At 44.3% G+C, this 15,132-nt stretch overlaps 1 protein-coding gene across 1 annotated transcript; it reads right to left on the bottom strand.

Moving 5' to 3' along the window:
* Positions 1 to 6,532: 6,532 nt before the first annotated feature.
* On the bottom strand, positions 6,533 to 11,577 carry LOC132459208 (uncharacterized). The gene is made up of 6 exons (XM_060053608.1): positions 11,515 to 11,577; positions 11,009 to 11,086; positions 10,733 to 10,870; positions 10,320 to 10,540; positions 9,796 to 9,955; positions 6,533 to 6,737 (listed from the first exon to the last, which is right to left on the bottom strand). Exons 2-6 carry the CDS (start codon positions 11,025 to 11,027, stop codon positions 6,592 to 6,594), a joined length of 684 nt encoding a protein of 227 aa, XP_059909591.1. The 5' UTR covers positions 11,028 to 11,086; positions 11,515 to 11,577; the 3' UTR covers positions 6,533 to 6,591.
* Positions 11,578 to 15,132: the final 3,555 nt, after the last annotated feature.

The following is a 15,132-nucleotide window of genomic DNA, read 5'->3' as shown; positions in this document are numbered from 1 at the left end:
CATTCAACGTTGAATCGACCTGGAACAGTGAGCAAATTGCCGTTGAATCGACCAAAATTCGACCATAATCACTAGTTGAATAAAGGTTGAAAAGGGGTCGACGCACCGTCGTCGGTCGCCTTCCATTCAACGTTGAATCGACCTGGAACAGTATGAGCAAACTGCCGTTGAATCGACCTAAATTCGACCATAATCGTTGAATAAAGGTTGAAAAGGGATCGACGCGCCGTCGTCGTTCGCCTCCCATTCAACGTTGAATCGACGATGGACAGTATGAGCAAACTGACGTTGAATCGACGCCCGGTCTCAACGCTGATTCAACATGTTTTGGTTGAAAATGCGGAGGTTGATTCACCGTTGATTCAACGCTCTTTTGCTGTCTGGGATGTGTTACCTATGTAATAAGCCAGCTAGATGACGTTGGCCCCGGCCCCATTCCGTAATTCCAACGCCTCATTATGCCGACGTCCAGGGTCGGACTGGGAACGATTTTCGGCCCTGGCATTTTTCCATATACACCGGCCCCTTATGGACCGACCGACCGACCGACCCCCCCCCCCCCCCCCCCCCTTTAGCGCAAATGAGCCGAACCAACTTCAGCGAACCTACTTAAGAAAGACCTGTGAGCCGAAGTCAACATGTCGCGGTGGGCACAATTAAAAACCAAACGGCCTACCTTGACGCTGTCTTGATCGCGGGGCTTCTTGCAAGTTGCAATTATTCCACATTAATCCACACGGTTTAACATACCCGGACTGTCCTGCTAGCAAGCAATGGATTATGTTTGCGTTAAGGAAGTAAAGCGGAAACGGGTCAAAAACTTGTCTATGAAGTCGAGACCATTCACGCACTTCATTACCACTAGTGGTCAGTAGATGGCGACTGTGCACTGCAAATAACAGCGTTAGCCACTTACTTACTTATGAATAGACTTGGAGGGGCGAGCCCTCCCGGAAGCCATAGAGAATGCATTGAGAGCTCTGTTTTGTGAAGTAAACGCATTTAACATGGGAGTCAATGGGAGAGGTCTGGGGCGATTTTCATTTCGCCCCTGGAGCCCAATGACCAAAATACTATGACTAGGCTATACATGTTAAAATATTCAGAGACTATTCACATAGTTCAAAGAAATAAGAAAGCTTTGGGCCTAAACCAACTACTGCCATAGTTATTTATTTGAGGGGCATATCCTGAAGGAGAAGCAAAGACAGAAATGTAAGTTTTTCAAAACTATTTATTAAAATGCAAGACTCAAGAGGGTATGTTGTATGTTGTCTTCTTATCTTAACCTGCAGTAAATAATAATAAAAAAAAAATGGAATTTAGCTTGACAAATACTGACACCCCATGTTAAAGTGGATGTGTGTGGGTTGCATGAATAAGATTCTTCATGAACAGGTCAAACTACATGTATTTACAGAACTTCTCATTTTCTTCTCTAAGAAATAAGAATAAGAAAAAAAATGTGTGTGTGTTTACTTTATCTTACCTTACAGGAGATAGTCTCAGGGATGGCCATGTACATGTTAGGCGATGAGTAGACGTCTCATTAGGCTGCTCTTTTCGGCCACCATGTCAACAACTTCGTCAGTATCCAAGGACATCAAAATGTATTTTTCACATGACATTAGCATGAATGCCTCCAGGTGGTCCTGGGCTGTAGTGCTCCGTAATCGGTTTTTGATGAACTTCAGTGTAGAGAAGCTGCGTTCACATGCCACTTGGGTGACAGACAAGGTGAGAAGGAATTTGTATCCCAGTCCAATAAGGTGGTAAGCATCCGTTAACAATTTGTAGCGAGAAAGGATGTGATAACAGCACACTGGACAGTTTTTGCATGATGTGCAGGCCTTGGTCAACACTTGGAATTCCCCTTTACATTGGTCCTCCTGTCCATAGTCATCATCGTCATTCTCAGTGCTGGTTCTCACCGTATATTCCTCCGAAACTGACAACTTCAGTCTGTCCCAATGACAAGCCAGACTTTCCAGCTCTACCTTAAGGGCATCTGCAGTAGCACAGCTGTCATATCTGAGAAGCTGTTTACTCAGCTCCTGGAGCTGAGCTGCCTGCACACCTTTAGACTGTATTTCCACAAAGGAGCGTGGGTCAAGAAGGCACAATTCAGCATACAGTTTACCATTTTTTTCAAACCGCCGGCTTATGCTCTCTGTTACTGTGTCCAGGATGACATTATGGACTTTGTTTTGGTAGGTGGTGTTGCTGTCAGATGTGGTCTCATCCTCAACCATCTCATCAAACATTCTCTTTTTCTTTCTAGGTCTTTTCCATGGCAGTGCATCTTCAACTTCTTCTTCACAGTCCTTCTCTTTTTGAAGCTTGTCATTTGCCCACGCGACGAAGACATCTGCTGACCTCTTAACAGATTCAAAATCCCTTGCATACTTTCTGAGGTTCTCCTGAGTGCCGGTGACGAGGCGATGAGCTGTGACAAGATTCATTCCCGATGTCTGCAGGTATTTGGACAGAGCAGATGTCTGTCCAAAGATGCGCAGGAAGATGTGTGCTGTCAATATTGTTTCATATTTCAGCAAATTCTCCACATAGCCTTTTGCCTTTGTGCGCACAGTGGTTGCCATGTGGGTGTTGTCTCTGATGGCAGTGAGAGTTAAGACAACACTGACATATGCACAATTCTCAGGGACACCATACGCTCCAAATATTTTGGTAAGGGCGACGTCCTTGGCCCACCACCTTGTCTGCCCGATGAGTGTGAGGCGCTTCAGGTGAGTACCAGCTACCTCTTCCCAAACACCCATTCTTTGGTGGGATTCTCTGAGGAACACGGCAATGTCGTTTAATAGAGAGAACAGGGAAGCACTCTCTATGACCACACCTGTTGTGTCTGCAAGCACCAGGTTCAGGATATGGGCGTAGCACCAGACGTGCACTTGCCCTGGGGCATGAGATGAAAGCAGAGTTGAAAATCCTCTATACTCCCCTTGCATGTTTGCTGCCCCATCTGTCGCGTTACCCGCACACAGCTTCAGGTCGATGCCCATTTGTCCGAGGAGATTTTGGATTAAGTCAACGAAGTACTGACCAGTGGAAGCCTTGCAATTGATCACACCGATCAGTCTCTCATGAATAGAATCAGTTACATACCGAATGACGACGGAGCACTGGTCATGTGAAGATATGTCCTGTGTTGTGTCAATTTGAATGGAGAACATCTCTGCTTGTCTCACCTCAGCAGCAACCTTATCTTGAATGAGGCGACCAATAACCCCTATCATTGAGTTGACAGTTGTCTTGGACAGGAAAGTGACCAGTGACCCTCTACCCCTCACAGTACTACCTGAGCCATGTAGCTTTTTGCTGGATTCAATGCATTCATGCACATGTTTTTGCAAGCAGGGGTCAAACTTACTCAGCAACATCACAAGCTCCAGAAACGTTCCGTGGTCCATTGTGGCATCGTCAAGGCTGTATGCTGCCTCGGATATCCCTCCTCGAAAGCTGAGCCCACGCTTCCCAATGACTTTCACAATCTCCACGAGTCGTTCCATCACTTGTCGGCGCTGTTTCACTTGTTCGCGTCTTGCGGACACCTGCTGCTGACACAACAAGGATGCGATGTCCCTCCTACTGGTCCATAGCAGATACCCGTCAGCGCATTCTCGGTGCTGCACACTTCGCTCATGTTCCTCGATGCGCTGTTTGATATGACGCCAGTCCCCCATACCTTTTGTGAACGGATTGCCTTCAGAGGAAAAGGCTAAGCAGAGTGTGTGTGCGTGTGATGTCGTTGTAAGTTAGCCAGGAACGTTCAGTACCATTCCTGCAACACAGCCACTTATTCAGGATTTTTTTTGTGTTCGGTGTTGGGTGCTTTTCAAAAAACAAAGGCAGCTCATTTTGGGTAGGGCGGGTGAAATAATGCATTGCTGGCTCGGCCTCAGACGTAGCTGAAGGGACGTTGACAGTAGAAGCACTAGAACGATGTAATTCAGGTTCTTCTGACATCTCATGCGCATCATTTCCCACGCCCTGCTCACTGGACAGGGAATCCTCCAATTCCGACCCAACATAGACATCATCAATTGGCTTGGAGCCTGGACTAACCTCTCCAGTAAAGTCCTCAGTTTCGTCGGTTGAAGTTGCATTTTCGCCGGTTGTAGCAGCAGGGACGTCGGGGGCACTAGCAGCAACGGTTGAAGCACTGGCCACAGCAAACAAGCGATCTATTTTAAAACATCCAGACGCCTCAGCTTGTAGAGATTTCTGCCTTTTGTCCCGAATCTTCTCCGCTCCCCCTTTCTTCTTTTTGCCAACTCTTTCCATGACTTTAAAATATATCCACTGAAATTAAAATATAAGCGAAGCAACATCCGCAGCATCCATGGACCGTTAACGTTCGCTGTTAGATGTATAATCCCATCGTGCACCGCAACATATTTTTGCAAAATATTCGAACATAAATTCGCCAAATATAAGAAGAAAATCGTAGTTTAGTTTAAAGAAAGCATTTTAGTTTTATTTTAATTTAGTTTGTTGCAATGATTGTACAGTTTGAAGAAACAGGATTTTACAGTTTGAAGAAATAGAAAATTATACCATATACCAACCGTCACATAGATGTGCATGACAAGGAAGCGCTATATATACTGGATGCACCATTGCAACAATTTGACATTAGGTTCTTTCTTGGGCTCTTTGAGTTATCCGTATTGTCAGGTAAGTAAGGCGGTCGTATAATCAGTATTGGGGCCGGTATGATTGAAGGAGGGCCGAAATGTGGACCGGCCCTTCTGGCAAATGCCCGGTATCACAGATTACCAGTCCGAGCCTGCCGACGTCTCAATGTTCTGAAATGTTCCCAATTAGATCTAAATGCATGGGCCGTTTGGTTTTAAATGTGCTGGGGACAGAGATGCATTCGGAAGTGCATTTTCAGAAGTGCTGGGTACAATGAGGATGTGGATCTTCCCTGTGGCATGTTCTCTTTGGTGTGTTCAGAATAAAGAGAGTGAAGCCCAGAGAGTAAGAACGTTTGGAGGATGAAAGCAGTGTGTGTCAATCTGGTAGTGACAGAGGTGAGTAGCCTAATGCCCCTTTCACACCGCCGCAAAATCGGGGCCGGTTCCGGGCCAGTTCGGAGCTAGGGCCAGGGCTTTGGTTTCACACCGCCAAAGAACCGGCTCCGGCCCCTAAAAACCGGTTCAACTCTGGCCCCAGCCCACTTTAGAGCTGGGCAAGAACGAGAACCGCTTTTACGCAGGGGGCAGGGGGCGGGGTTATCCCAGGAAGACCAACGAAGGGCGGCATTTTTAAATCACCGAAGTGAACGATGGACGCTAAGACAAAATCACAGTGGACCGTGGAGGAGACAACCTGTCTCCTTGGATTTTGGTCTTCTGCCGAGGTCCAGAAAAAGTTCCACCATTGTTCTTGTTGTTTGAAACTGCGAGGGTTGCTGGTAAAGCGGAGACGTAAGCAAACGTTTGCAGTGACGTCATGACGTTGCTCTCGCCGGCTCCGTGGCTGGCTCTCGCCGGTGTGAAACCAACCGGTTCTTAACTGGGGTAAGGCTGGAACCAGTTTGGAACTGGCCCTAGCACCAGCCCGGAACTGGCTCTCGGTTCTTTTTGGTGTGAAAGCGGCATAAGAGAGGAGTTCTGGAAACTAGTAGAGCCTTGGCTTTTCCTATGTTCAATGCAATTTGTAAGTTACTTTGGTTAAAAGCGTCTGCAAAATGATTGTCAAAGAGTAAATATTAATGGTTTAAACCGAATTGTGACATTAGAGCAAAATCCTGTTGGCAGTGGCACTGATGTCTACCCACATAGCAAAAGTACTCCGCGCCGGATCCGCCGCGGAGGTATTGCGGCTTCCGGAACGGGCCCGCGAAACGGACCCGTATCGGGGTCCACTTGCACGCCGCGTTGGATCCGCCACGGAGGTGGATCGCGGACCCGCCGTGGCTCCGCGCTGCCTCCGCTCCGCATCCACGACTAAAACCTTACCTCCGCGACGGGTACGTTCGGGACCCGTAAATTGATACATACATCCGTCGCGGACCCACAACGGACTCATAAAAATCGTGGCTCATCCGGCCCGGTTCCGTTTGTCCTTGCAAATCTCTTCTGTTCTCGTGTAGGATAAAATAGGATAAACTAAACTATTTGATAAAACTAAAAACTATCGCTAGAACTAGGCCTACTACAGCAATATAGCCCTAAAGCTTAAATCTGCATTGCATATTTTCAACCTTACAATACAATAGGCCTAACAGAAAAGGTTCAATTCAAAACATCAGTTTACTGTACAAAAGTAATAACTTCTCAATGGAAAATTGACATTTATGGAAAGTTACCGGTTATAGCCTACTCTGTTTTTGCTAACCTGTTAATTGAATGTGGCTACATTCATTTTGTGGTCAGAAACTCATTTAGTGCTTTACCGGCCTATAGTGCATACATTTTATATATTAGGCTACATCTTCAATGAAATTCAATGAAATGTTGTGCAATGCACAGCTAAAATATCAGAAAATTAAAAACTGGTTAACAATAAGAATCAAACGTTCAATAATTTTTTTTTTATTGATTATGTTCTCAACTGCTTCAATTACGGCTGTGAGGGACATGTCGGGGGACGGACACCTCCTCGTCTCTTTGTCGCCCGATCCATGGCCAGGTTAAACCACCTGATGGTGTGCTTGGTTACCTCCGCATCGGTGACAGACTTTGTGATAGAGTTTTTCCTCACAGCACCTGAAATCAGACAAATATGTTTATGGTATGTAGCATTCAAAGCAAAGTAGGCTAACACAATACAATAGGTAAGGAGATTAAATAATAATCATTAAAAAAATTACGAGGTGCATGGCTCATGCACCTAAAAAAAAAAAAACTGACTTGCAAAGTTATGAAGGTTGTGGGGATCAAAATAAGAGGTGGGTAAACTAAGAATTTGAGAATTTGGGTAAATTAAGAATTTGTGATCAGGGCAAGGTGTGCCATGATTAAAAGGACATCCAAAATGTTCAAACAATATCAGTTGTATTAAATGTTTCCCTGATCAGAGCACATATATTGTACATGGATAAATCGGGGTGGTTTTGTAATGTTTTGAATTTTGTAGGGTCCAACAGACCCTACAAAATTTGGAGAAGACTAAATCCAAAACACACCGCTGCCGAACGGCGCGCCTCAAAACAGAACATTTCTATGTAGGCCTACACCCCCACACCGGCGGCGGCGATGCGCCGCCTTGCTACACTTCACGCCACTGTCCTATTATATGGCAAGCCAACCCCGACAGAAAACGACCTCATTCAGTCACGTATCACCTTCATTACGCCGTAAAAAACGCAATTTTTAGCATCAAACCGCGTAAAATACGTGCGTTCGTGCACATCACAACGCGCGTAAAATACGGCGTCTCTAGTATGCTAATAATCTCCACCCTTCTTTTCTCTCAGCCAATGCATTTGAAGTGTTTGCGCCCAATCGCTGAACAAGACAAGCAGACCAAATCAGTTCAGCACAGATCTTCTTGTGACGATTTCTCCTCATTTCTGTTGTTAGTTGTAGCGTCATATATCAATGAATCCGAATTAAAGAGTGTGGTCACCGTGGCCCAATCGATAGAGACGCTTGCACTGTAGGCCAGATCGAAGCCATTTATTTCAGAATTGCGCATTTGTCAAATGGTCCTGCTTTTATGATCGCAATGCTTTTTAGTCAGCAAGCCAGACCTCCTGTCTTATAAGTTCCAAATTCAGTGCCTTTTTAGTCAGCCAGCCTGATCCTCTCGGTGTCTTGTTACATGCTTTATAAGTTAATTATATTTAAACTATTAGCCATCATAGCCACACCGAATTTGAAACTTGTGACACAGGAGGTCTGGCTTGCTGACTAAAAAGCATTGCGATCATAAAAGCGTGAGAATCTGCCAAAAGATGGACTCGATCCGATAACCTCTGGCTTACAAAGCAAGTAAGCCAGAGGTTATCGATCGATCAGGCCACGATCAGGCCACGGTGGACACATGGCTCAGGTCGGATTCACTCATATATATCTATATGACGCTACAACTAACAACAGAAATTAGAGGAGAAAACAGCGTTTTTTACACGCGCTCTCGAAGGACTTCATAAAAAGTAAAAAGCAGCGCATTTTTTGGGCATGACGGTGTAAAAAACGCTGCTTTTTTACACCGTAATGAAGGTGATACGTGACTGAATGAGGTTGTTTTCTGTCGGGGTTGGCTTGCCATAAGGGGTGGCACATGACACGCGTCATAGACGCGCCGCGGCGGCACTGCACTCTTGAGGATAGACTCTTGTGGATTAACTCTATTTCTGACATTTCAGCGGTGGGTAAACCTCATTTACTTGCGTTGAGTCTACACTACAGCTCTGGTTAACATTACATGCATTAAGTAAATATCGCAACTAGAGCCCGACCGATATAGGATTTTTAAGGCCGATACCGATACGAATATTTTGTGATTAAAAAATCCGATATGCCGATATATCGGCCGATATATATAAAAAAAAAAAATACAGAAACGCGGAACAAAACAAACAGATTTCCCTAACATTGGTTATTTGTAGTTATCCTTTAAATCCTTTTCACTCTCAACTAACACGTAACAACAGCAAAACTGGACATGGTAGTCATGAATTAAGTCATGCTTATCGACTTTAGAGAATTGATGGGGATGTTCTTTTAATTGTTATTCAAGCAATGTATGTCTTGTGACAGTTGCCAACTTACCATGAACACACTTGCACACATGAGCTGTGTTGGAAATCATTCCCTATTCACTCCCTCACTATTCCCTATATAGTGTTTATGATATAGTGCACTATATAGGGAACGAACAAACGAGAATTCGGACACTACGCTGAACATTTCTAAGCGTCATTTGCGTCAGTAAATGTGCCGGGTATTTGTGTGACGCAGACAGATGCTCCCACATCATGTAAACAAACCGGGAAATCCCGAGGAAAGCTGGAGCTTGTATTGATGTTGAATGCAACATTTCCTTGATCAAGTTTTTTTTATTAATTTTGAATATTACATTTTCTATGTTAACTCCCAATTAAATTGTTGACATCTCTAAACGAAAGCCGGAGACTCCATCATTAAATTTATTAGTTTTCGCGGTTATTCAGCTTCTTCTTCTACTCCGGAAGAACACTACCGCATTGCATTGTGGTATACGGAGTAACAAGTAGGGAACATCGTATGTACACTCAAATTTTAGTGCATGAAATTAACCACTGAGAATTCGAACACCACTGCAAAATGGCGAGCACCCTATAGTGCACTATATCCGTGATAGGGAATGATTTCGAACACAGCTATGAACAACACCGATGATCTCCGTCGATCTCCGTCATTCACTCTGCCTGAATCAGCGGGTTTGGGGCGTTAGAGCGCCCTCTGGTGGACAAACTTTTTTTTAAAAAAAATATTCATTTATCGGCCATTATAATGCCGATACCGAATAGTTTGAAAAATGCCTAATATCGGCCGATAATATCGGCCTGCCGATATATCGGTCGGGCTCTAATCGCAACCACCAGGCAGCCAATTCGATATGGCCCTGTTGCCATTTCTGGGGTGTGTTTCTCTTGACATGACTACTGTGATTTCTCACAATTTAAACCATAAATGCGCTACTTGGCACAATTGCACTGTTTTGCCCAAGATTGTGCCAGAATTTGGCCTCGGCACTTTATTATTTTTTTTGTGAAAGAATAGGTCAGGAAGCATTTTTTGGCCAGACAATCAATTTTACTTTGAATTATATACTTACTGAAAAGCAAGCTCTTTGCCGACATCTGGCTGAAGGCCTTTTTGTTGTTCACACCTTTCCAGTTGATTTGGTGGGACACGTCGTCTGTGTATAGCCGGCCAAGAATGTTCCAAGTCACCCTCTTCAAATCCTGGCCTCCAATTGTGGCCAAAGAAGCAATCTAAAAGGCAAATATACATATATTTGTTAAATATCAGCAAGGTAAACAATTCTAAGCTTATGCATCCCGAAATGTAGAAAAACAAAAATGTCTATATTTGTACTTTTTGCTCTAAAGAAAAAAATCCTGTTGCCTTGAATTTTTTTTTTTCTAAACATGTACTTGGCTCACACTCTCATGGACATGTGCCACCTTACACACAATGTCATACCAGGTAGACTGTCGCTCACTGACACAATCTGGGAAAAGGCGGTTCAGGACAGGCCTGTTCAGTGCTGCTTCAATAGAATACTTGCAATAATCATGGACAATCAATATACCTAATAGCATTATAGCATGGACCATTCATATTAAGAAGACTCACTACTCTCTGTTGAGCTGGGTAGTTAGAGGGTTCTTTTAGAAACACCTCAAATGCCTCCACTGCCTCCAGGTGTTCCAAGGGGAGATTAATACTGTCAGGCATCTCAATGTCTGGCCCCGGGGTGCTGTTCATCCTGCTGCAGAGGTAGTTGACCTTTGCCACGAGCTGGTCTTGTTGCTGTTTAATCGTCTCCAGCAGGTTCAGGATGTGGACTTCAGCCGCTGATGACAAACATGAAATATAGCTAAAATGTAGTGTGTGAAATACATCACGTTTCAGTGCTTATCCTCATTACTCACAATACTGACTTTAGTTATTGATAAAGTTTGAAGAAAATATGTGAGAGTTGTCATAATTTCTTCCAAAATCTGTAGCATAGAATGACCCTCCAGTATTTGCCAGTTATTGCTTACCAGAGCAGGGAATGGACTCATTCATTCTTCCCCCTCGCCATGTTGGTCCGATGGCGGGGATTGAAGAAGGCTCCTCTGTTGCCTGCAGGCTCAGGGTTGATGTCGGGGGTGGAGGGAGAAGAGGAGGGACTGCCGTTCCTGGCCCATAGTGGAGGATGGCATGCGGTGTGCAAGAGGGGGAAAGAATTGTATTAAATCAGTCATCTGTTCTGAATCTTGACTGATAATACACATGGGACCGTTCTATTCACTAATATTTCAGAGATCAGTCCTTACCTTGAGTAACTCTCCGCATGTTAAATGCAGGGAGTTGTTTTGGCAACGGTTGTTGCGGTCCTGCCCCATGGTGAGGTGCTAAGGGAAATAAATTGTTATTAAATTATTGTGATTTGTTAACCATGGTAGACAGCTAGAGGACCAAACAATTGCAAACGAAAAATCTCTGGTCATGCTCTGGTTGTGCATTCATTTGTATGTTGCAACATTTTGGAATGCACTACCTATTTAAATCCCATGATTGGATTGACGATGTATTTCAATACAATTTTGAATTGATGATTGATAAATATTGCATGAATGCAGATGTTTTTAATTGACAAAATATGTGGCTGACATTTAGATATCTTTACCAAAAAAAAAAAAAGTACAATTTCAGTGGAGTATGCAGAAAATCTAAGATGGTAATGCAGTTGCAATCTGTTGATTTGAAACAGAGTGACCATTGCTGTGTTAATATAGATGGGGCCACTGTATTCAATATTATTTCGGAGATCAGTCTTTACCTAGACAGTTTTCCTCAAGTCGAGGAGAGACTCTGCTGCTGCTGCCTGGCCCTCGGCGAGATGTTGGAGCTGGAGGAATGGATACAAGGTGAGGCGTGTTTATTTAAAGTGTCCCTTAAGGAGGAAAGGATCCCAAAGTGATGGTAGTTCCCCCCAGCCTTCTCTTGAATATCATAGTGGACTTTTGTTTTGAGAAGGGTCCTACCATCCTTGGGCAGATTGGGATGGGTTATGTTGAGTATGCTCAACAGAGCAGTCAGGGCAACCATTGAAATGCCAAATCTCACTGCCCAGTTGGCAATGTTATCGGAAAGGGATGGGGATGGGACATCAGGTTCAGAATCTGAACATGTTGTCCCATCCCCATCATCAAAATCCATGTCCTCTTCACTTAAATCTTCAAGTGAATCAAATGCATCTGCAGCTGAAGAGGTAGGAGCAGTGTCCTCAGAGAGAACTCTGTAATCTGCCGTCATTGCCGTCATGTCCATGTCAGTCATGTCTGTCCTAATGTCAAGAAGCCTTTTTTGGACGTCAACACGTGCCCTTCGTCTTAAGGCGTTTGAGGAGACAGGCAGAGTCTTTCGATTCATTTTTGTTCTAAAAGAGACATTTGAGAAAGACAGGTTGCAATCATGTGTACAATTGATCATTGTTCCTAATGTAATGTTCCTAATCATTGCTCCTAATGTTGTTTTTTAAATAAATACATTGTTGAATATACTTTAGTGGTGTTGTCTGTTTCATTGCTACAAACTAGAGAAAAAGAGCAACATTTGTGATGCTCTACTTGATTCGGCTACATGAAATGGCCTTTTTGAAAATGTATGTGTGAGGCATTATTATTCTCATTATTGTTAGCAGACCATTCATGCCACAACAGGGCGCTTTAGTTCCAGTGATGTGTTGTGACTGCGTGAGTAAAGTGGAAAGCAGAAACCAATATGGAGGGAATGTAATGAGGTTGCAATGAAATCTTCTGTGCTCCAAAGGCAATTGTATCATAAACGTAACATGAGCAAGATGCAAGGGATAATGCCTGACGAGGTGTCCATTAACAGAAATGTTGACTTACTTGATCAATCAAACCCAGCAGAGGAGGCAATGGCAGAAAAGTTGAAGCTGCAGAACACAAAATAGAAGATGATGAGGACCAAGTTCCATAATGCTACCATAAGAAATCACAAACAGGCGTTGTCTAAACGACTGTGAAAAATGTTGAAGCTTAATTTTCATTACAAAGAGGATGGAAAAGGGGCAATAGACACTATGAGACCAAACTTGCCAAAATGCAAACTTAACTAGAACCTATCGCTAAAGCATTATCAGTGAATGAACATGCTATAGTTGTACCAGTATGGGCACTGGAGGTGCGCGGTTGGCGGTTGCAGCCGCGGACTCCGCGGCTAAACCGCGGATCGGGCGGATGACACGACAAAAAATAATATTTGTATTGAATTCGGGCGGGTGGCGGTTAAACCAATCGAAATAAAAGTATTTGTTCTTTTTATTCTTATATATAGCCTAACATCTTCCGGCGGTGAAATGAGTTCAACCGAGATGGCAAGTTCCCCGTCCGAGGAAAGGGGGCGTGTGCGTGCGTGACGTGTCGCTAGGCAAAGCAACAACCGACTAACGGCGGGAACACCGTGGCCACGGCGTTCCCGCGTCTCCCCCGACTCCCGCCATTTCCCGCGAACGAATTAATGAATGGCCCGGGAACCGTGGGCTAATCGGCCACGGCACCAGATCAATATTGTAAATAAGAAACTGTTCTTAATGTTTTATCTGGAAAAATAAAGGTTAAATAAAAAAATAAAACTCCCGCGTCTCCCGCGTGCCCCGTGAATGAATGAATGGCCCTGGAACTGCGGGCCCGTGACAGCAGCCCGGGCAACGCGGGCACCACGTCCTAGGAACCGCTGGCACGCCACTCCCGCGCCTCCCGCCGTGCCCCATCAATGAATGAATGGCCCGGGAACCGCGTGCACCAGGCAACACGGGCATCGCAGCCCTGGAACCACGGACACCGCGAAAACAGATCGTGCGCAGAAGATATTTTGTACTTGAAATGCAACGGCCTTTTCGTGGAGACTACGCTTAAATGATGCAATCGTGCCTGCCTACAAACATGCAAGCGAGCAGCTACATGCTGCTAGCATAGGCTAGGAGTAGATAATGGATATGGGCCTTAAAACAGACCAGACCGACACGGCATTCTAATTTTCCCCATAATGACCGGCGTTCTATACATTTTCCCTTACATAACATAGTCTGCCGAAATTGCTATTGCATTTTAAATCAAATACACTCACATGATCAATCACTTCTCGGTTCTACTGCTAGTTCAATATCAAGCAAAGTCTTTACAATACAATTATAGCATAGCCCCTACACGATGAAAACAGAAAGGCCAATGTTTACTGTGAATGTCGCAATATCTCAATTAATAAATGCACTTACTCAGTCAAGAGGATTCAGCCCAAACTCAAAGAAGCACAGAAAATCTCCGATGATGTCTTGACCTTCTCCGGTTCTTTAAGCGTCTGCGATAGCTGTTAAGTTCAACCGTTATAAGTGGGCGGAGCCATCCTCTGTGAAAGGCGCGTCCGCATCCAGGTATCCGAAATGGGTCCGATCAGGATCCGTTTTTTGACAGTGGGTGGAGCCTCCCTGCGAAAGGCGCGTACGCGTACATGTATCCGAAATGGGTCCGCTCAGGATCTGCTGTTTGACAGTGGGCGGAGCCATCCTCTGTGAAAGGCGCGTCCGCGTACAGGGATCCGACATGGGTCCGCTCAGGATCCGCTGTATGACAGTAGAACTTTCGGAGGCGGAGCTGATCCTCTGGGCGGCGCCCAAACGGATGAGACAGCTTACGCGGGTTTGGCGACTCCTAGGCGGATCCGCCTAGGAGTCTCCTGCTGTGTGGGTATAGTGTGTTTCAGTAGTCTGCTGGTAAATAGTTTGCTGATATCTGATATTATTCCTTCTATGTTTCCTCTGTTGTGTTCAGAGTAGAGCTAGTGAGCCAGCGGGAGAGACAGAAAGTTTGGAGGATGAAAGCACAGGGAGAGTTTGTCAATCTAGTGGTGGCATAAAGGTGAGTCGCCTAAGAGAGGAGTAAATATGAAAGGTTAAGACCGAATCATGACATTCAAGCAGAATCCTGTTAACACACATGTATATAGTGTAGGGTTGCCAAAAAAATGTATAGTCAGATACTAATCGATTAAAATAAAAAAAAAAAATAACGGATTAGATACTTATATGCAACAGTATCGATACTAAAACCGCTGTCTTCATCATCTTCATCTCTTTTTTTTTTCTCGCCTCCTTCAGTTGACACACAACTTTACACAACAGCGTTGCAGTTGCTAATATAGCAATCTAATAATTATTAAGTCAAGTGTCATTCAAAGTTACAAAACATTGTATAGATTAATCCATAACTAATCAGAAAACATTTAGGTTATGTCCTTGACATGTCCAATTCTTTAACAGTGCATCATTCATTACGGCTAATGGTTTCACCATGAGATTAGCTCAGTGCGCTCTCTCATGAAACTCTGTACTTATATGAAAATATCTGAAAATCTTATGTTTTCTGAGGGGTAA

Source organism: Gadus macrocephalus, chromosome 6, assembly GCF_031168955.1.
Source record: "Gadus macrocephalus chromosome 6, ASM3116895v1".
Lineage (NCBI taxonomy): Eukaryota > Metazoa > Chordata > Actinopteri > Gadiformes > Gadidae > Gadus > Gadus macrocephalus.
This window is presented reverse-complemented; position numbering and strand designations above follow the sequence as displayed.